This window comes from Ranitomeya imitator, chromosome 10, assembly GCF_032444005.1.
Source record: "Ranitomeya imitator isolate aRanImi1 chromosome 10, aRanImi1.pri, whole genome shotgun sequence".
Classification (NCBI taxonomy): domain Eukaryota; kingdom Metazoa; phylum Chordata; class Amphibia; order Anura; family Dendrobatidae; genus Ranitomeya; species Ranitomeya imitator.
Window position 1 is genome coordinate 16,086,700 of NC_091291.1, and position 22,765 is coordinate 16,109,464.

Sequence of the window (22,765 nt, forward strand, 5' to 3'; positions counted from 1 at the left end):
AGATGTTCTGTGTTTGGATAAATGTAGACTTTTATCAATGTAAATTCACATAATCTGCTTTATTCCATTGACAACATGAAGGTCCTGCACGCCCAAACCTAAACTCCAAAGTCACCATTTACTGTGTGGTTGAATGCAATCCATTGTTCCTTGTTATCAGCCATCCTCTTCCATCATCATCATCTACCGCATTTCCCTGATCCACCCAGTCAGTGACTTTGTCATCGAAGGAAATTAGATTAGTCTGGCATGACTTGTTTGGTAGAAACCCATGCTGGCTCTGGTTAATTACTGCATTCTTAGCCAAGTAATTATATACATACTGTTTAATAATTTGTTCAAATATCTTTCCTGGGATAGAAGTAAGGCTCACTGGCCTGTAATTTCCTGACCTCGATCTTCTTTCTTGATGATAGGGACAACATTTGTTCTCCTCCTATCCTCTGGGACATACCGTAGCAGTATTATAGCAGCTGTATTCTTGCACATAGGTGCAGTATTATAGCAGTTGCATTCTGTACATAGGGAGCAGTATTATAGCAGTTATATTCTTGTACATAGGGGCAGTATTATAGTGGTTATATTCTTGTACATAGGAGCAGTATTATAGTAGTTATATTGTGCAAAGGAGCAGTATTATAGTAGTTATATTCTTGTACATAGGAGCAGTATTATAGTAGTTATATTGTGCAAAGGAGCAGTATTATAGTAGTTATATTCTTATACATAGGAGCAGTATTATAGTAGTTATATTCTTGTACATAGGAGCAGTATTATAGTAGTTATATTGTGCAAAGGAGCAGTATTATAGTAGTTATATTCTTATACATAGGAGCAGTATTATAGTAGTTATATTCTTGTACATAGGGGCAGTATTATAGTAGTTATATTCTTGTACATAGGGGCAGTATTATAGTAGTTATATTCTTGTACAAAGGAGCAGTATTATAGTAGTTATATTCTTATACATAGGAGCAGTATTATAGTAGTTATATTCTTGCACATAGGGGCAGTATTTATAGTAGTTATATTCTTGTACATAGGGGCAGTATTATAGTAGTTATATTCTTGTACATAGGGGCAGTATTTATAGTAGTTATATTCTTGTACATAGGGGCAGCATTATACTAGTTATATTCTTGTACACAGGGGCAGTATTATAGCAGTTGTATTCTTCCACATACAGTTGGTGTGAAAAAGTTTTGGCCTACTTCCTGATTTCCTGTTCTTTTGCCTGTTTGGTGACCTGAAACATTTAATTTTCACAAACATATTTAAATATTTTAGAAAGATAACACAAGTAACCACAAAATGCAGTTCTTAAATCAAGGTTTTTATTATTAAGGGAAAAAGAAATCCAAACCTACAGGGCTCTGTGTGAAAAAGTGAAAGCTGATAACATGATACTGTATGGGGATCTGTTAGTGATCTATTAGTGATGGTTCTGTCCCATCATTATTCCTCAGCTGGTGGAAAGAGGCCGGGAAACAAGCGTTGAACAACTTCAGTATTGTCGATCAAACTCATTTAGCGGCCTGAGATCAGTGCGTGTAAATACAACCGAAATGCTTCTGTGTGATGTGCAATATGTTAGCATTTGGGGCCACATTTTAAACTTTGCCTGGGGCCCCACTTTGCCTAAAATCGGCCCTGCCTACAAGTGTACAAAGATATTATACAGTCACCATGTGACAAGTGGGCCTGTGTAACTTCAAATGCCAGGGCGGAATTTTAGTCCCAGTCCGGCCCGCTTTGTCCTACTCCAAGCTGTTCAGGCTGAGAGCCAACTACCAATTCAGTAAATCCGGTGATTGTATCTCTGTAATGAGGAGGGGTGTTGTCTAATGACATCAGAACCCTATATGAGGTGTGCTTAATTATTAGGCAATTTCCTTTCCTTTGGCAAAATGGGTCAGAAGAGAGATTTGACGGCTCTGAAAAGTCCAAAATTGTGAGATGTCTTGCAGAGGGAGGCAGCAGTCTTGAAATTGCCAAACTTTTCAAGCGTGATCACCGAACAATCAAGCGATTCATGGCAAATAGCCAACAGGGTCGCAAGAAGCGTGTTGGGCAAAAAAGGCGCAAAATAACTGCCCATGTATTGAGGAAAATCAAGCGTGAACCTGCCAAGATGCCATTTGCCACCAGTTTTGCCATATTTCAGAGCTGCAACGTTACTGGAGTAACAAAAAGCACAAGGTGTGCGATACTCAGGGACATGGCCAAGGGAAGGAAGGCTGAAAAACGACCACCTGTGAGCAAGAAACAGAAGATAAAACGTCAAGACTGGGCCAAGAAATATCTTCAGACTGACTTTACATAGGTTTTATGGACTGATGAGATGAGAGTGACTCTTGATGGGCCGGATGGATGGGCCAGAGGCTGGATCAGTAAAGGGCAGAGAGCTCCACTCCGACTCAGACACCAGCAAGGTGGAGGTCGGTACTGGTATGGGCTGGGATCATCAAAGATGGACTTGTGGGACCTTTTCGGGTTGAGGATGGAGTGAAGCTCAACTCCCAGACCTACTGCCAGTTTCTGGAAGACTTCTTCAAGCAGTGGTACAGGAAGAAATCGGTATCGTTCAAGAAAAACATGATTTTCATGCAGGACAATGTTCCATCACATGCCTCCAACTACTCCACAGTGTGGCGGGCCAGTAAAGGTCTCAAAGAAGAGAAAATAATGACATGGCCTCCTTGTTCACCTGTTCTGAACCCCATAGAGAACCTGTGAGATCTACAGGGAGGGAGCACAGTCCACCTCTCGGAGCAGTGTCTGGAGGCTGTGGTGGCTGTTGCACACAATGTTGGTCGTAAACAGATCAAGCAACTGACAGAATCTATGGATGGAGGCGGCTGAGTGTCATCATAAAGAAGGGGCTATATTGGTCACTCTTTTTGGGGTTTTGTTTTTGCATGTCAGAAAAGTTTATTTCTAAATTTTGTGCAGTTATATTGGTTTACCTGGTGATAATAAACAAGTGAGATGGGAATATATTTGGTTTTTATTAAGTTGCCTAATAATTCTGCACAGTAATAGTTACCCGCACAAACAGATATCCTCCTAAGATAGCCAAATCTAAAAAAAAACCACTCCAACTTCCAAAAATATTAATCTTTGATATTTACGAGTCTTTTGGGTTGATTGAGAACATAGTGGTTGATCAATAATAAAAATAATCCTCTAAAATACAACTTGCCTAATAATTCTGCACACTGTGTTATATAGTATGGATGAGCGGTATCGGGCACACGTTCTTGTCCATAGGGGGCAGTATGAGGCTAGATTTACAAACAGAACACTTGTGCTACAGAAACAGGTTTGCATATATCAAAACGCGCCCACTCATGTTTTGTAATTTGTGAAATCAACTCAAATTTCCACTTTTTTTTTTAAATTTTAAAACTTTTTCAAACGCGCCTTATTGCGTTTTTTTGGGGGGCAGATTTTCGGTGCAGAAGCATATGCCAGAATTCCATTTTTTCAGGAGCCTTGGAGGGTGGGCTGGGAATTTGTAGTATTTCGGTGGAGTTGCCCTTTTAGTAATTCTCCGGTCCGTGCCGTAGTTTGCCCATTCATACCGTACAATGACTTCCGTGATTCACCGGTGACGGATCTATCATGGCAGCCCGCGAACAGGTTAATGATAATCGGCGCAGGATCGCCCGCATCTTCCACCCTTTGTTGTGATAGTAAGAACGTCGCCCTCCCACGGGCCCCGGAGAAATAAAGCAGCACATGCTGTAATTGTTGCATAAGCCGGATTGCTCATGGGGAAGGCAGTCGTGGGATTTGGAGCGGCGTCTGAAGGCAGAGGACTGCGTTACGAGAAGTCGACGTGAATAAAAGATCCGTCCTATGCATATGTAAGACGGACCCTTGGATAATAGGAGACCCAGCTGGATCGACTTAAAGTGACTTTCCACCTCCAGGAACAATTTTTTTAATTTTTTATTTGGGGATAAAAATCATTTTTGCCATTTGGTTTCATTAAAAAAATTTGGTTTTGACAGGGTCCCTTTAAATGTGATTATGGCTATAGAAGAGTTAATAAAAAACAGTTAAACTCCATTTTAAAAACATCAGAACGAGCTCGCTGACTGATTCTCCGTTAACTCATTTTGCAAAATTTTTAGTGCCAAAAATTACATTAAAAAATGGACGCCCCCTTTAAGACATCTAGAGAGAAATCCTTAGGCTGGCTGAACAATTGTGGGACTAGTCACGGAAGTCGGCGCACGCGTCTACTCTTCCTGAAGCCGATCAAAGGTGACAGCTGGTCAATAAATGGCCTTGGAAATTCTATGTAAAAGGTCTGTGAGAAAGTTTGAGCGCAGTCACGCAGGTGTCGTTATCTCTCTCCTTGGCGATAAGGGTGTATTCAGAGATAAATCACATCAAACAACGCCATATGCGCAAAGGGGTTGTCCCATAAACATATAGAACCCAAAATGTAGGTTTACTGGGGGTCTGACCGATGGAACATCCACTGATCACAAGGACGGGGGTCTCAGCCTATTCTGTGAGTGCAGTGGTAGTGAGCATGTGCGACCACTGAGCCAGGAATGATGGTCGCACATGCTCAGTATCACTTCAGCCTCTTCTTAGGATCAGTAGAGATCTCATTGATCAGATCCTCTTTTTAGGATTAGGAGGGATCATACAAATCATTATCAAACCTATAGACAATGATGTTCATCGGACAGCCAGTTTACGTCACATCAAGACATTTTTTTGCACTAGCGCTTTCCTACTGTTCTTCTTCTGTGTCGGTTGTCACGGCTGTGGAATGTTATTCGTGCATTAGGAATTAACATTTCTATTCCTTTTTCCAGGCAGGAGAGAATGGCAGTAATGTCAGCTGATTTCCAGTACAGATCCTGCACAGGACTAGAAAGGAGCGAGTCTCCATCTGTGGAGGATCAGATCTACCTCCTAGAGCCGATTCCCAGCAGGCAAGATGGTTTATTACACAAACGCGCCTGACAGTCGGGAAAGTGTAAAATCCCTTTCACGTCACCTGATTTCCTTTAAATTGTTTCAGATACCAAGGGGAGCCTGCCTGGTAATTAAGGCAATTAGTGAAATGTTATTTAAGCAATTTGCTGTTCATTAATGCAAAGCTGCTCCACTTCTGTAAGTCGGTATTCGGAGACGGGCGCTTTTTTCTTTTTTTAAAGTAGTTGTAGGTGGTTTAGTAAGACAGTCATTTGATAGTTATCAAGTGATCCATGGACTAAAGCTGATGCATACAGGCCAACCGATGCTGGAAACTACCGCCCATCGGGCCCGGCTGTAACTGACAGTGGTGGGGCCGAGCGCAAACGGCGGAGGGGGCCGAGCGCAAACGGCGGAGAGGACCGAGAGCAAACGGCGGAGAGGACCGAGAGCAAACGGCGGAGGGGGCCGAGAGCAAACGGCGGAGGGGGCCGAGCGCAAACGGCGGAGGGGGCCGAGCGCAAACGGCGGAGAGGACCGAGAGCAAACGGCGGAGAGGGCCGAGAGCAAACGGCGGAGAGGGCCGAGAGCAAACGGCGGAGAGGGCCGAGAGCAAACGGCGGAGGGGTCCGAGCGCAAACGGCAGAGGGGACCGAGCGCAAACGGCGGAGGGGACCGAGCGCAAACGACGGAGGGGACCGAGCGCAAACGGCGGAGGGGACCGAGCGCAAACGGCGGAGGGGACCGAGCGCAAACGGCGGAGGGGACCGAGCGCAAACGGCGGAGGGGACCGAGAGCAAACGGCGGAGGGGACCGAGAGCAAACGGCGGAGGGGACCGAGAGCAAACGGCGGAGGGGACCGAGAGCAAACGGCGGAGGGGACCGAGAGCAAACGGCGGAGGGGACCGAGAGCAACATAAAATAAAAGTGGACCAATTCATCAAGACAATGTTTTGGACACTTGTCTTTATCCATAGTCCACTGTTGTGCCAAATTGTTCAAGAGGCGCTCGTGTATTTTTACATCTTTTAGCTGCTGTTTTCCAGTGCTAGAAATGAGGCTAAATTTTGAGCTTAAAAAATTGGTGTCTGAGAATTGCAACAGTTTCACCACATAAGACAGAAAACAAAAAAACACTTTGGAACCAAAAGTGAAATTCCAACTTTTTTTTTTTTTATTGTTTTAAGATATACATTCTTAAATGTGAACAGACTTTTGCTAAATATATTTACAATCTGTGTATACAGGGGAACTTTTTTTTTTTTAATATACAGAATGAAGTTAAACCTGACATTTCTACCCGTCCCAAAGCAAGACCACCCACCCTGCCCCGGTGCCCACTCGCATTGCCAATTTGGTATGCACTCTGCCATAGTTCAGCGCCATGAGGTTTTTTCTTTTTCTCCCTCCCCAGACACTAGGCCGGCAGTGAGATAGTTAAAAACCCCACAGACGCTTATGAGGTTACTAAAGGTCCTGAGGATTAGCGGAGAATGGTGGCGGAGGCTCTTGGCAGGAACAGAGTTAATCGTGCCGTATGTTCTATGGAGAAAAGACACGTCTCCAAGTCAGTCTTTAAATTAATAGGGTGTCAGATTAAAATGAACAAGATTGGCTTTTACAAAAAAACAGCGCCACCCTTGGCCAGTGGCTGTGTATTGTATTGCAGCTCAGACCTATTCGCCTAGAATGGTACGATACTGTAATACCCAAATGCAGTCACTGGGCAGGAATGGCAAATTTTAGGGGACATTTTTGTTTTAAATCTTATACAGAAACTTAAAAAAAAAAACATTTAATAAAAGGAACAGCAACATCTTAAAAAGGAAATTCCCCATCTCAATTTATATTAACAAAATGCTGATCAACATAAGAGAAACCATCATTTAACAATTCCAAAACTTTTTTTTATAGAAAAATTTTGCCTTAAAAAAAAAAAAAATTAAAAAAAGGGGGTTGTCCATTTTTTTTTTTCTTCTTGACTAGTAAATGCTATTGACTAATCAAAATGTCCAATCAAATTAGTCTAGTAAATTGCTTGCCCCGGACTCCAGTGATGTAGCCCCACAACCGCTCAGTCTGTGCGTGTGTATATATATAGCAGAGTTGTGCGTGCTCGCTCCTGTGTGTATAGCAGAGCCGTGTGTGAACGCATGCGTGTGTGGAAAGGAAAAAAAAAAAAAAAAAAAAAATAATATATATATATATATATATATATATATATATATATATATATATATATATATATATATATATATATATATATATATATATACATAAACTTGGCACTCAACTTCTAGAATATTTTTGTGGATTTTTAATTCAGAAAAAAAAAAAAAAAGTCGACAAAAATATTCTAGAAGTTGAGTGCCAACTTTTCTTTATTATACATGTATGGTGTGGGGCCCTACTTGAGCACCTTCTGAGGTTGTGCATACGGTGTTTTTCATGTGCATATCTGTATATCAGCTGTGTGTGAGTGTATGTGAAGCAGAGCAGTGCTTGATTGCCTGTGTATGTATATAGCAGATCTGTGCGTATGTATATAGCAGTGCTGTGAGTGCTCGCTCCTGTGTACAGCAGAGCTGTGCATGAACACGTGCGTGTTTGTATGATTGATTGTTTGTATGTATATATAGCAGAGCTGTGTGCGAGCATATGTGTAGCAGAGCTGTGCTTAATTGCCTGTGCGTGTGTAAGCCCTTGTGCCCGTGAATATATATACCAGAGCTGTGGGTTATCCCATGTGTATGTGTATACAGCAGAGGCGTGAACGCATGCGTTTTCTGTGTATAGCAGAGCTGGGTGTGAGTGCCAGTGTGTGTGCGCATGTGTATAGCAGAGCTGGGTGTGCGAGCCAGTGTGTGCGCGCATGTGTATAGCAGAGCTGGGTGTGAGAGCCAGTGTGTGCGCGCATGTGTATAGCAGAGCTGGGTGTGAGAGCCAGTGTGTGTGCGCATGTGTATAGCAGAGCTGGGTGTGAGAGCCAGTGTGTGTGCGCATGTGTATAGCAGAGCTGGGTGTGAGAGCCAGTGTGTGTGCGCACGTGTATAGCAGAGCTGGGTGTCAGAGCCAGTGTGTGTGCGCACGTGTATAGCAGAGCTGGGTGTCAGAGCCAGTGTGTGTGCGCGCACGTGTATAGCAGAGCTGGGTGTGAGAGCCAGTGTGTGCGCATGTGTATAGCAGAGCTGGGTGTGAGAGCCAGTGTACGCGCATGTGTATAGCAGAGCTGGGTGTGAGAGCCAGTGTACGCGCATGTGTATAGCAGAGCTGGGTGTGAGAGCCAGTGTGTGCGCATGTGTATAGCAGAGCTGGGTGTGAGAGCCAGTGTGTGTGTGCGCATGTGTATAGCAGAGCTGGGTGTGAGAGCCAGTGTGTGTGTGCGCATGTGTATAGCAGAGCTGGGTGTGAGAGCCAGTGTGTGTGTGCGCATGTGTATAGCAGAGCTGGGTGTGAGTGCCAGTGTGTGTGCGCATGTGTATAGCAGAGCTGGGTGTGAGAGCCAGTGTGTGCGCATGTGTATAGCAGAGCTGGGTGTGAGAGCCAGTGTATGCGCATGTGTATAGCAGAGCTGGGTGTGAGAGCCAGTGTGTGTGTGCGCATGTGTATAGCAGAGCTGGGTGTGAGAGCCAGTGTGTGTGTGCGCATGTGTATAGCAGAGCTGGGTGTGAGAGCCAGTGTGTGCGCATGTGTATAGCAGAGCTGGGTGTGAGAGACAGTGTGTGCGCATGTGTATAGCAGAGCTGGGTGTGAGAGCCAGTGTGTGTGTGCGCATGTGTATAGCAGAGCTGGGTGTGAGAGCCAGTGTGTGCGCATGTGTATAGCAGAGCTGGGTGTGAGAGCCAGTGTGTGCGCATGTGTATAGCAGAGCTGGGTGTGAGAGCCAGTGTGTTTGTGTATATAGCAGCACTAGATGTGATGCGAGCATCCATGTGCTGTGTGAGAGCGTCCGTGTGTTTTAATCACCAGTAGTATTTTTCTATCTACTGGTATACAACCCTTGGATGCATCTTTAGTCCGTGAATAAAGGCAAAAATATAAAAAATGTCCCCAAAAAGTGGACAACCCCATAAAACTACATTATATGAAAAAAATCATATTAATACTGCAGGATGAGACGTGCTGTGCAACTCTGAGCCGGGTGATTTTTATTCTTGCAGACTAGATATAAGCGACCTGCTGCCAAACACATCTTACAAAAAAAAAACAAAAAAAAAAAAAACTAATTGATAAATTGAACTATAGGAACAAAGTCAAATCACTCAGTAAATCTCATGCTGCAGAATTAATCCGATTTTTATAAAAAATAATTTTAAAATTCCGATTTTTGTCCTGTTCGATTCTCTTATGCCTTTATTTTTTTTTATGGTTTCTTACATCTCCATTGATTTATTTCAGAGTAACCGTCGTTTAACTTAACTTTCATAAATCAATAAATAGTGAAAAATAAAAAAAACTTTGTAATTTTAGGAGAAATCTGCTTATTTCTCATCCTGGACTGATCTTTCATTCTCAAATCACAGGTGAAATGTGTCCTCCGTGAATGCAGATGTTCCCATTACTGAGATAAGAGAGGACAGTTGGTGCTCAAAGTTCTATGGAGATCTGTGGCTCCTCCCACTTTCCATTGGTGCTCATAAAGTTCTATGGAGATCTGTGGCTCCTCCCACTTTCCATTGGTGCTCATAAAGTTCTATGGAGAACTGTGGCTCCTCCCACTTTCCATTGGTGCTCATAAAGTTCTATGGAGAACTGTGGCTCCTCCCACTTTCCATTGGTGCTCATAAAGTTCTATGGAGAACTGTGGCTCCTCCCACTTTCCATAGAATCTCATGAGCACCAACTGTCATCCCTGAATAAACATTTTACCCATGAATTGAGAATGATCGATCGATCCAGAAGGTGAAAGAAGCAAATTTCTTTAATCAAAACCACATAAGGAACTTTCTAATAGATCTTCGGAAATAAAAATGTAAACAAACGTTTCTCCAAGTTAATAGTCAATTAATTATTATTTTCTTTTAAAAGGGAATATAGGAGGTAAAAAATACTGTCTTTGATTTTTTTTAACTCATTTTCTGCCAGAAGCTTCATAAAATCATTAAAAAAAAAAAAAAAAAAAAAAAAAAAAAAAAGACCAAACATTGTAAAAAAAAAAATAAAAAAATGGGCAAAAAGCAAAATTTCTGCATAGGGCCAGGTATATTAAGACTAGTAGTGATGCAGCCTGCAGGTCGTCTCTATAAGGCACATTTGTGTAGGTCTGATTGTGACGTCAAGGTGCGGGCACGCCTCGGAAAGGTTACCATGTTTTATATATTTAAAATAATTAAAAAAAAAAAAAAAAAAAGGGAGAAAAAAAAAAAAATAAAAAAAAATTCCAGTAAGCCATGTTAGTTTTTAGTGGCCGATATCCTGCAGTGAAAACCATGGAATAGATTATATTTATACATATATATTTTTCATTTTATTAAAGGGGCGATACATAAAACACACCACTAAATATTTTTTTTTGCTTTAAAAAAAAAAAAAAAAAAAAATTATTAGCAGAAGGGCTAAGGGTAGAAAAGTATATTAAAAAAAAACCTGGGAAAAGAAAAAAAAAATAAAAAATTTCGACTATTTTTGGTTTTTACAATAATATTATATAAAAACGCAAAATTTGTAAGGCAGCCCTCATGAATATTAATGTGACAGATTAACCGTCTCCCTGCCGGGTAGGGGCACTGGGGGCAGATCAGGTCCTCGGTGAAACGGTTAAAAGATTAAATGATCCTGACGGTAAAAAGATGGTAGCGAAAATGCCCAGGGTGAAATGAGGGGGTGCTGCACCCCTAAAAAACCTGAGAAAGCACCAGTCTTTAGCTGGCAAAGGGCAGGGCCTGGGCATAAATACGGAAATACCGTTTCCTTTGGATTTTTTCCCACTTGTAAAATAAAAAAATAAAATAAAATTAAAAAAAAGCAGGCGGCCTGTTTGATGTCCCAGCTTTATGCCATGCAGATCAGGAAGCGATATTTACATATGTACGAAATTATGGGAGTATTTTTTTTTTATTTTTTTTTTCAGCATGAGCCACAAAATTGAGAGCGAGATCAATTAAAGCAATTTTTCTTACGTTAAAAAAATAAAAGCATTTCTACAGCCAAACCAGTAAATTAATTTTCATATTTTTCTCTTTTTTTTTTCTGTCCTCACCTCCCCCCGTCAACATAAAAAAGAAAAAAAGATCAAATATGGGATTATAAAAAAGAAAAAAAATGTCCTCACATCCAGGGAATTTGAGTTTTTTTTGTTTTTTTTTTCTTGAGTCGGGGGAGGAGGGGATTAAATTCCGCTGGATCACGATCAATCTGCATAAAGGCGCCTAGGCTTCGCTTGGTGGGCCCAGTAAGTCCTCCATTAGGAATCTCTGCTTTCCAGTGACAGTTCCTCTGTGGCTCGCTGGAGGTCGGTACTCACCCTTCTACAGGGTGGTCCGCCCGGCTGTGGGGGAAGTTTTGACTCCTCCTGATTACTTTTCACTTTTTTGTCCGACTCCTCCGCTCCTCCCTCGGCCTCCAGACGTTGATCCTCGCTCCAACGACGCTTAAAACGCAACTTAAGGGGGATGCAACGGCCACTTTCGCTTCCCGCGTTGACCGTTTCTTCTTCCTTTCCAGGCGGAATAGGTGGAGGAGCTTTTTGCTCTGGTGCTGTGGGTGCCTTAAACACCTCCTCATCTTCTTCGCTGATGTCAGTCACCTCCACCATCAGCTCCTCCTCGTCTTCCTCGGCATCGGAGATGGGCTCCACTTTGATTTGTGGCACACCAGAAGAAGAAGAGGAGGAGGAGGAGGTAGATGAACTGGGTTCCAAGGGTCGTTCCCGCTGCTTTTTGCCCAAAGGAGGAGGCTGGAGTTTAAATTTGAAGGATGACTCGTCAAGAGGCAAATGGAGAGGTTTTTCGGGGCGTTGTGGTTGAGGAACCACAATACTGGGGTAGTGCAGAAATGCCCGTGGGCTGAGGTGGTAATTATACACGCTCTGCGTGTGAGCCTGAAGGTAACGCTTCATGTCTTCAGGGTTGAATGAAAAATGACTACCTCCTGGGTACATGGGGCTAAGAGTGGGCGACGGGGTATAGTTCATATGATTAGGCGTCATTGGTAAGGCAGGCGAGAGCTGCGGAGGCAAGAGACCAGCCGGAGCACCCATAGGTGACACTGGGAACGGGCTAAGGGGTTCTGGCACCCGTGGACGAGGGTAGACTCTGAAAATGCCCTCATGAGACAGTCGAGGAAGTGGCGGCCCTCTGAACGCTGGGATATCAGGCCCCGGGCCTCGTCGGTGCTGCTCTTCGCTCAGGCTCTCTTCTACTTCAGAGTTAGCCGAAGTGCCATCGCTGCAGTCGCTGACTGATCCACGGGCCAGACGTCGTGCCACGGAGGAGAAGAGGGTTGGTGAACGGAGCTCCTCGGTGGGAGACAACACATCTGAAGGGGTGCACGGTGGGAAACGGAAATGCGTTCCTCCTGATGGTACAGGTGGGGCACTCTGGGGTACCGGCCCTCCTATAGAAAAAAAAAAAAAAAAAGGGACATAAAGGAAGAAACATTAGTGGCAAATCAAACACAAACTTCAAAAACATCTAGAAATCAAGCACAGTGTTCGTCAGAATTATACTGGATGGTGCAGGTTCAGGTGTTTTCTGACTGTGGGTCTTTGTTTTTGGCACATTATTGCCTGGGAGGCGGTTAGGATTACTACAGGTACCGGGAAAACTCGCCAAACAAATAATCATCATGTAGAAGACCAAGGCCACCATGGCATTTCCTCAGCATTCAGGTCAATGACTGTCCATGGAAAACCATGTACAGCTTCATAACACCAGAACTGGAGATTACAACACATAGGCGGACCCACTGAGCAGGACCAAAACGGGAGATACCCCCATCTTGGGTCAGAGGAGTCGGAGGTTTGGCTTACCGACTCCACAGCCCTGGTAGTCGGAAGAAATAACGGTAAGTAAAAAGCGTTAAGCCGGCAGTTACTGTGTTAGAGTCTAAGACATGCCCCCCCAGGGATGGACCATCACAGGTCTTAGCAATTGGGTCTGGTGTGCTAACGGCTCTGCACAAGAAGAGGGTCTTGTCAAGTGTTCCTCTTTTCTCCTGTGGCCATCTCACATGACATGAGATGGGAACGTGAGCCTCAAACTTTCTAAAGCTCTTCCGATGGGACAGCAGTGGTGAAAAGGGTCAAAATGCCAGCGAAGACTTACCTGTCATGCCCATGTCTATGAAGGGGTAATTGACCAACACCAGTTTGTTGAAGTTAAACTTGTAGGTAAAGCGTTTGCCTTTGGTTTTGTGAAGGATTCTTTTGTTGTAGTAATACCTAAAATAAAAAATAAAAAAATCACGGTTAACGATGGAAATTAGTGTCCATGATCTAGCAATTTTATAGGAGGAAATCATCTATGTACCGACGATAGGCTGCTGCGGCAGACGGCTACTGAACTGTGCAAGAATTGAAGAGTTCCCTGCAAGCATTTGACCCATTATATGCCTCCGGTCACCTCCGAGTGTTCTTCACCCTGACTTCCAGGTGTTTTCCAACAGGAAAACATTATAATCAATTGCAGATTTGGGAATTCTGGGTAATAATTGCTTGTTTCATTGGCAGTCCCTCAGAAGAGTTTGCTTGTCCTTCTAGTTGCAGCCCTGTTATTTCTCATGGGGTATATTTTGCTGGCTGGAACCCAGTAATTACCCCTTTGCTTTTCAAAACACCCAGGTGTAGCGAAGACACGAGGACCTTATAATTAGATCTCGGCTCCTGCCTTCCACCGCAGGTATGAAGTGTAAATAGGTGAGGGCAGAATCGCGTCCTGCCAGCCTGTAACCCCTTATTAGTTGGGACATAGGTAACATCAACAGTATAAAAGTGTATGCCAGGAAGGATTTATGCCCCCTGGGAAGAGATTTAAAGATATTAAACTAACAATGCTCTGAGTTGTACGGCACATAAACCTCCATTCCCTTTATTTATGTAAAGCAGATTATTGCTAGCAGCAATTACAGTAATCTAATAATACAGGAACCATTGATGGGGCAATAATTATAGCTGCCACTGTAAATGTGTCATTACATAAGTGTATGGCTCTTTAAAAAGGGTTTCCCCCCCCAGATGAAGCCGATAAGGCGAAACGCGAGTTGTGTTTTACCTACATCTTCTGATTACAATAAATACATTGACCAAATATCATGAAGTTGTTCTACTTTAGAAAGTTTCTGGTCTTTGTTTCATTCTGTTCAAACATTAATTTCATAATTCAATAAGCTATTAAAGTCCAGCATCTTGGATCCAACAATTGATTTTTTTTTGCAGCCGTAAGGGACACCAAAGGGGAAGAGCTTTACCTTGGGTCATGTTGCCTTTCTCCCAGGGATTAGATGGATTCTCATCATTCAAATAACACAGTGGACAAAACATTGAGGGTAGATCTACAGCTATGCTATTAAATGTATGCTGGGGAAAGTACCACTTGGGTGCCTCAGACAAGGCTTTTCTCTTTGTTTAGACATTTATTTTGATCAGGTTTTTTTTTAATTTTTTTTTTTTTTAAATAAAAACACGAGTCCCAAACTTAGACCGAGATGGATGAGGTACTTTGAGAACTGATGAAATTATGGTCAATTTTGTTTATGTGCTTAAGAGTAGTGGCTGCTTCTTCTAACATACAAATTTAAGAAAACACAGATATTGAGGTGGACATGCTCCAGATGAAGCCAATTGGGCGAAACTCAAGTCAGAAAAGTATAAAGCACTGTTTCGTACATGTCCGGTTTTCCCCGACTATATATTTTGTGGGTACAATACATGTTTTGTTGTGAAGCTGTTCATTATAAGAAAAGAAAAAAAAGTGATAAACTAGATCATCTTAAGAAGTTGTAAACTGCTTTCACCTACAGAAAGTCGTGAGATGTTGGGGACCCTGCTGCTGCTGTGGGAACAATCCACATCATAGAAAACACACCACTTCATTAGAATCCGCCATATTGAAACGGAAGCCAAAACACATCCATCCAGTGTGGTCTTTCACGGGAAACCACATTGGACAAGGTTTTGTTGCACTAGTTAAGAAGTCCACAAAAGAGTATATCTCTTACCTGAGTGCTCGGCTCAGCTTATCGTAGTTCATTTGCGGTTTGCACTTGCGCACGCCCCATAACCGCGCCACCTCATCGGGGTCCTTGATGACAAATTCTCCATAGTCTCCTTGCCAGGCGATGACCTCATGATATTCCTCCTTTCTCAGAAGCTCCAGAATAAAGTGCCAGAGCTGGATCTGTCTGGAGCCCGGGCTGGACTCCGGCTTATAGGCCCAGTCAGGAAAGGCAAACCCTGGAACAAGAAGAGAATGGAACTAAAGTTACTGGACTCTAACTTTAACCTTATAAAACAGAAAAAAACAAAAAAGTTGTACAAGGAGAAAACTGCCACCATCCATATATATTGCTCAATGCGACCATTTGGGCGCTGCATACAGGGCAGGACACGCACTGCTGCTGAAAGGACTCACATTCACGGGATTTCCAAACAATGGCGGCTTCATGACAGTTCCCAGAGTTATCAACCAGGTGCTTACATATTACGCATTTTTTAGGATTACATGCGAATTGTGAAAAGTTGGGCAACAACCCTGATAGGCACCATTGCAACTGGGATACAAGGCGGGCGCATTCCTCTCCTGTAAAGGTACCTTCACACTGACCAACTTCACAACGATATCGCTAGCGATCCGTGATGTTGCAGCGTCCTGGCTAGCGATATCGTTGTGTTTGGCACGCAGCAGCGATCAGGATCCTGCTGTTACATCGCTGGTCGCTGCAGAAAGTCCAGCACTTTATTTGGTCGCTGGACTCCCTGCAGACATCGCTGAATCGGCGTGTGTGACGCAGATTCAGCGATGTCTTCACTGGTAACCAGGGTAAACATCGGGTTACTAAGCGCAGGGCCACGCTTAGTAACCCGATGTTTACCCTGGTTACCAGTGTAAATGTAAAAAAACAACAAACACTACATACTTATCTTCCGCTGTCTGTCGCGTCCCCCGGCGTTCTGCTTCCCTGCACTGTCAGCGCCGGCCAGCTGTAAAGCAGATTACAGCGGTGACGTCACCGCTGTGCTTTACGGCCGGCGCTCAGTCAGTGCAGGAAAGCAGAGCGCCGGAGGACAGACACGGAAGGTACCGTAAGTATGTAGTGTTTGTTTTTTTTTTACATTAGCACTTGTAACCAGGGTAAACATCGGGTTACTAAGCGCGGCCCTGCGCTTAGTAACCCGATGTTTACCCTGGTTACCCGGGGACTTCGGCATCGTTGGTCGCTGGAGAGATGTCTGTGTGACAGCTCTCCAGCGACCACACAGCGACGCTGCAGCGATCGGGATCGTTGTCTGGATCGCTGCAGGGTCGCTAAATGTGACGGTACCTTAAGGCACGAAAGCTCAAGCGGGCACGCTCCTGTAGAAGGCACAAAAGCTCAAGCGGGCACGCTCCTGTGGGGGGCACAAAAGCTCAAGCGGGCACGCTCCTGTGGGGGGCACAAAAGCTCAAGCGGGCACGCTCCTGTGGGAGGCACGAAAGCTCAAGCGGGCACGCTCCTGTGGGGGGCACAAAAGCTCAAGCGGGCACGCTCCTGTGGGGGGCACAAAAGCTCAAGCGGGCACGCTCCTGTGGGAGGCACGAAAGCTCAAGCGGGCACGCTCCTGTGGGAGGCACGAAAGCTCAAGCGGGCACGCTCCTGTGGGAGGCACGAAAGCTCAAGCGGGCACGCTCCTGTGGGGGGCACAAAAGCTCAAGCGGGCACGCTCCTGTGGGGGGCACAAAAGCTCAAGCGGGCACGCTCCTGTGGGAGGCACGAAAGCTCAAGCGGGCACGCTCCTGTGGGAGGCACGAAAGCTCAAGCGGGCACGCTCCTGTGGGAGGCACGAAAGCTCAAGCGGGCACGCTCCTGTGGGAGGCACGAAAGCTCAAGCGGGCACGCTCCTGTGGGGGGCACTAAAACTCGGTGGGCGCGCTACCCCGTTACAATACCTCATTCCTTATAATGACTGAGCATGCGTGATTACTTAATTCCCACATTTTTAGGATTGGTTGTTTAGAACATTTCCCACGGATATATTACTGAGGGATGGAGGCATGTACCGCTTGGGACATACCGGTGCAGTGGGAATTTGGGCACAGGGTATATAGGGTCCGCAGTGACTACAATAACACAGAGGGGTCCGCCGGTACATTGTACAGTGCTGACTGGGTGGCAGTAAACAGACAGGACTTCCCATGCAGGATGGGTCTGTGTGCTGCGAAACCACGTGAACTCGCTCCAAACATGTGAGGCAGTGGTGTGTGGCGCTGCCTGCCAGCTCACTGCTCCCTCCATCCACGGCGGGCGCACACCAAATAGCTCCCATCTGAGGTCACATCATCCCCACACAAAGGCCCTTTTCTTATAAGGGCAGAGAGCGGCCCGTCTCCTGCACATTCCTTCCAGGAGTACAGAAGTAAGAGGGGGCGGCGGGCACTGGTGTAAGGGGGGCTTGTCCCATCGCCTCCACCCGCACAGCACCCATGTACTCATGTCTCCATCGCTGGTACCAAGTCCTACCATGATGCCAAGTAACAAAACTAAAGCAACCCCCCCCCCTCAAAAAATACAAGGAAACAAAGTCTTAACATACTACAGATACAGGGGGTCGTGTAATGCAATCGATATTCTGGTTTTAAAAAGTAAATAAACGATTCACCCCTTCCGGCCAAGTAATTTTCTTTTTTTTTTTTGCCCACTCATTTTTTCCCCACTTTTCTTCCAGGAGCCATAACTTTTTGGCTTGAGTTACTGTAGTTTTTAGATTTTTCCCGTAAAATTTACAGAAATTTTTTTGTTAGTGGGTTAAAATGGCAAATAAAAAAAAATAAAAAATGATCAGATAATTCCGGAATTGATTTGATTTTCGTTTTTATGGCATTCAATATGCGGTAAAAGAACAACATTCTTCACGTCAACTGAATTATGAAGATACCAAAACTTATTTTTATCACAAAAAAAAAAAAAAAATTAAAAAAAAATTATTGATGCTGCATAGGCAGCATCAATAGTAAAAAAGTTGGTCACACAGGGTTAATAGCAGCGTTAATGGACTGCGTTACACCACGGTCAACGCTGCCATTAACCCTGTGTGAGGGCTGACTGCGGGGAGGAAGGAGCAGCCATGTTGCCACCGGACTTTGCCCGTCGCTGATTGGTCGTGGGCGTTTTGCATACATATACATACACACACAGTTGTGGCCAAAAGTATTGACACCCCTGCAATTCTGTCAGATAATACTCAGTTTCTTCCTGATTGCAAACAAATTCTTTGGTATTATTATCTTCATTTATATTTGTCTTAAATGAAAAAACACAAAAGAGAATGAAGCAAAAAGTTGATCATTTCACACAAAACTCAAAAAATGGGCCAGACAAAAGTATTGGCACCCTCAGCCTAATACTTGGTTGCACAACCTTTAGCCAAAATAACTGCGACCAACCGCTTCCGGTAACCATCAATGAGTTTCTTACAATGCTCTGCTGGAATTTTAGACCATTCTTCTTTGGCAAACTGCTCCAGGTCCCTGATATTTGAAGGGTGCCTTCTCCAAACGGCCATTTTTAGATCTCTCCACAGGTGTTCTATGGGATTCAGGTCTGTACTCATTGCTGCCACCTTAGAAGTCTCCAGTGCTTTCTCTCAAACCATTTTCTAGTGCTTTTTGGAGGTGTGTTTTGGGTAATTGTCCTGCTGGAAGACCCATGACCTCTCTGGGAGACCCAGCTTTCTCACACTGGGCCCTACATTATGCTGCAAAATTTGTTGGTAGTCTTCAGACTTCATAAAGCCATGCACACGGTCAAGCAGTCCAGTGCCAGAGGCAGCAAAGCAACCCCAAAACATCAGGGAACCTCCGCCATGTTTGACTGTAGGGACCGTGTTCTTTTCTTTGAATGCCTCTTTTTTTCTCCTGTAAACTCTATGTTGATGCCTTTGCCCAAAAAGCTCTACTTTTGTCTCATCTGACCAGAGAACATTCTTCCAAAACGTTTTAGGCTTTTTCAGGTAAGTTTTGGCAAACCCAGCCTGGCTTTTTTATGTCTCGGGGTAAGAAGTGGGGTCTTCCTGGGTCTCCTACCATACAGTCCCTTTTCATTCCGACGCTGATGGATAGTACGGGTTGACACTGTTGCACCCTCGGACTGCAGGGCAGCTTGAACTTGTTTGGATGTTAGTCGAGGTTCTTTATCCAACATCCGCACAATCTTGCGTTGAAATCTCTTGTCAATTTTTCTTTTCCGTCCACATCTAGGGAGGTTAGCCACAGTGCCATGGGCTTTATTCTTCTTGATGACACTGCGCACGGTAGACACAGGAACATTCAGGTCTTTGGAGATGGACTTGTAGCCTTGAGATTGCTCATGCTTCCTCACAATTTGGTTTCTCAAGTCCACAGACAGTTCTTTGGTCTTCTTTCTTTTCTCCATGCTCAATGTGGTTCACACAAGGACACAGGACAGAGGTTGAGTCAACTTTAATCCATGTCGACCGGCTGCAAGTGTGATTTAGTTATTGCCAACACCTGTTAGGTGCCACAGGTAAGTTACAGGTGCTGTTAATTACACTAATTACAGAAGCATCACATGATTTTTCGAACAGTGCCAATACTTTTGTCCACCCCCTTTTTTATGTTTGGTGTGGAATTATATCCAATTTGGCTTTAGGACAATTCTTTTTGTGTTTTTTCATTTAAGATATATTCTTTGTTATTGTCTTCATTTAATTTGTGATTGCAATTATTTTCAGGAAGAAACTGAGTATTAGCTGACAGAATTATATAGAGAGTGTGAGTGAGTGAGTATATATACACATACATACACACATACATACATACATACATACATATACACACCATAGATACTTACACACACACACGTTATATAATATATCATACGTTAGCCGACATTTTCTGAGACCCATAACTTATTTTTCCGTTAATGGAGCTGTAGTTTTTATGGATATCATTTTGGGTCACGACGTTTATTGCATATTTCGGCCATTTTGTAAAAACACTGTTGCCTAAAGCAACCAATCACAGCGCAGCTTTCATTTCAAATTCTGCTTCTGGGAAGTGAAAGCTGCACTGTGATTGGTGGCTATGGGCAACCATAACAGATTCTCTTTTACTCGCTTTCTTAAATCTCTCAGGGTTATTAGAAAATGTACAGATCAGAGGTGGCGATTTACTGCACTGACCACCTCTCGTTGGCCAAAAATGGCTGATAACGGGGGAACAATACCCTGCATTTACAAAGAACAGCACATGTAGACGTACATCAGAAGGACAAAATCCAGTCCTTAAAGGGTTATCACAAGAACGACTGAAAATATTAATACTTTAACATCTTACCCAAGCACCCGCGCTCAACACTACTTAGAAACTATCACAGCAGTGGTGGTCGGTCTCCTAGGCAACGAGCTGTATAGAGGAGTGTTAATATCTCGAGAACAGGAAACTGGAAAAGTGCATAATCTAGGGAGGTGGGAAAAACCCTTTAAAATCCACCATAAATGGATGTGCATACGGGGATTAGTCTTAATGGACCCCTGAACCTGGGTCTAAAGTTGGGGTGTACTCTATTCTCTATGGGACTGCTGGCGCTGCGCTACTTAGACACCACTGCTGATCCACTCAGAAGTGGGACGTCAGTGCAATTGTTGGATCAGTCGGGACCCTCTGCCATCCCCCGCGGTGACACGACCAATGCACCACTATACACCTGCCTATCTGTAGTCATTTCCTCGCCTGTTTAGACCGAGCAATCAGAATTCTAAGGGATCGATGGTTCACATGGACTATCACCCTCATCGGGAATCACGTCTTGCGATAACGGCGATTTTAATGCCAACATGAACAATCCGATAAACGAGTAAAGTGACTGCGGTAGGTTTACTGGCGATTGTTGGATCGTTTAAATGGACCCTCATGCAAAAAAAATAAAAAAAAAATAAATAAAATCAGCTGTTCATTATTATTGTAATATTAAAGGATTGTCCAGTGATCACTTATCGATCAGTAAATCAGACACCGATCAGCAGAATGGGGAATTTTTCATTAATCCTGGTTACAAAATGGAGCAGACGTGCACCCACCTATACCATTCATTCACTTTGGGGGTTGCTGGAAAAAGCCGAAGGCAGTACCCGGCAACCGCATGGAGTGCACTGCCACTCCATTCTAATGGGAATAAAAGGCTAGGTTCACATTGCGTTAATGGGTGTCCGCTAGCGGACTCCGTTACATGGCGCAATTGTCGCAATTAACGCTATGTAACGGATCCGTTAGCGCACCCATTGACTGCAGCGTGCTAACGGATCTCTAGCGCATTGCTAGCGCATGCCATTTTTGGCATGCGCTAGCTGAGTCCCGTTAGTTTCGGACGGACCGCGGACGCAGCTTGCTGCGTCCGAGGTCCGTTCCTCGCTAGCGCAGATCGGGTATCTGCGCTAGCGGGATCGCCAAACGCGATCCCTTTTGGGACATTGCGTTAGCGCAATTCGCTAGCGTATGCGCTAAACGGATTGCCCTAACGCAATGTGAACCTAGCGATATCGTTATGTGTGAAGGTACCTTTAGCGCCCCGTTCTGTCTATCAGTCCCAGCAGTAAGACTCCCACTGGGCAATAAGTTATCACGTATCCTGTGGAAAGATGACAACACCTTTAAAAGCCAGATGCAGCACTTGGCAGCCCCCATGGAGAGCACTGTCACTCTATGACAACACCTTTAAAAACAGGATGCAGCACTCAGAAGGCCGCATGGAGTGCACTGTCACTTCATTCCAAAGGAAATATGTGCCCCATCATGTCGATCAGTGGTGATCCCAGCGGTAGGACCCCACCAGGCAAGAACTTTTCAACTATCCTGCTGACAGATGACAACACCTTTAAGAGCCGGAAGCAACACTCAGGAGACCCCATGGAGTGCACTGCCACTCCATTCTAACGGGAATATAAGGGCCCCCCATTGTGTTGATCAGTGCAGATCCCAGCAGTAGGACCCCACTGGGCAACAACTTATCACCTATCCAGCGGACAGGTGACAATTCCGTTAAAAGGGAATATTGCAGATTTTATGTACCGACTGATAATTCGAGCCTCTCTTTATAGGCAAAAATATTTTTAGAGAGCAAGAAATAAGTAGAGTAGATAGAATAAACTTGAAAAAAAAGAATCCCTTTCTTGAAGGATAATGTCGTTTCTCAGATGGCAGCAGACTCTGCTCCCTCATCCTTCCTGTTCTCCACTTTACTGGGCGAGATCTATTGACCTGCCGGAAGACTGCAAAGAATAAAAGAAAAAAAATAAAATAACGCCACCCTCCACCACCTGGCAGTTCCGTTTCTCAGAGGGAAAACAAAATCCTTCCTGACTCCAGTAAATATCCTTGTCCTTCCCGATCAATAGAGGAGCCCACAAGTACCTTCATCTACAGCAGAGTGCTAGGCACTTGCCAACTTTTGAAAGGGCACAAGACCGGCTGTATGATCACAACATTTCAGAATTTAGTTGAGTCTCGCCCATTAGGGTAACCATACATATAGCATTAATGTGCTACAATGCCGAGACTTCTAGATCATGCAGTGCTCCCCTGGGAATTAATGGGGGAGATAAGTTAAGATGCTACTTCCAAACACCTTACCTCTACAGAAAATTGGGCATTTAAACCAGGGCTGTAGAGTCTGA

At 44.3% G+C, this 22,765-nt stretch overlaps 1 protein-coding gene across 1 annotated transcript in view; it reads right to left on the reverse strand.

Moving 5' to 3' along the window:
• Positions 1-11,008: 11,008 nt before the first annotated feature.
• Positions 11,009-22,765, reverse strand: part of ERF (ETS2 repressor factor) — a 35,148-nt gene continuing 23,391 nt past the window's right edge. Inside the window, exons 2-4 of the mRNA XM_069742672.1 lie at positions 15,097-15,331; positions 13,206-13,321; positions 11,009-12,495 (exon numbers count right to left, since the gene is read on the reverse strand). Coding sequence (XP_069598773.1) covers positions 11,345-12,495; positions 13,206-13,321; positions 15,097-15,331 — 1,502 coding nt within the window. The 3' untranslated portion in view covers positions 11,009-11,344. The remainder of the gene's footprint in view (positions 12,496-13,205; positions 13,322-15,096; positions 15,332-22,765) is intronic.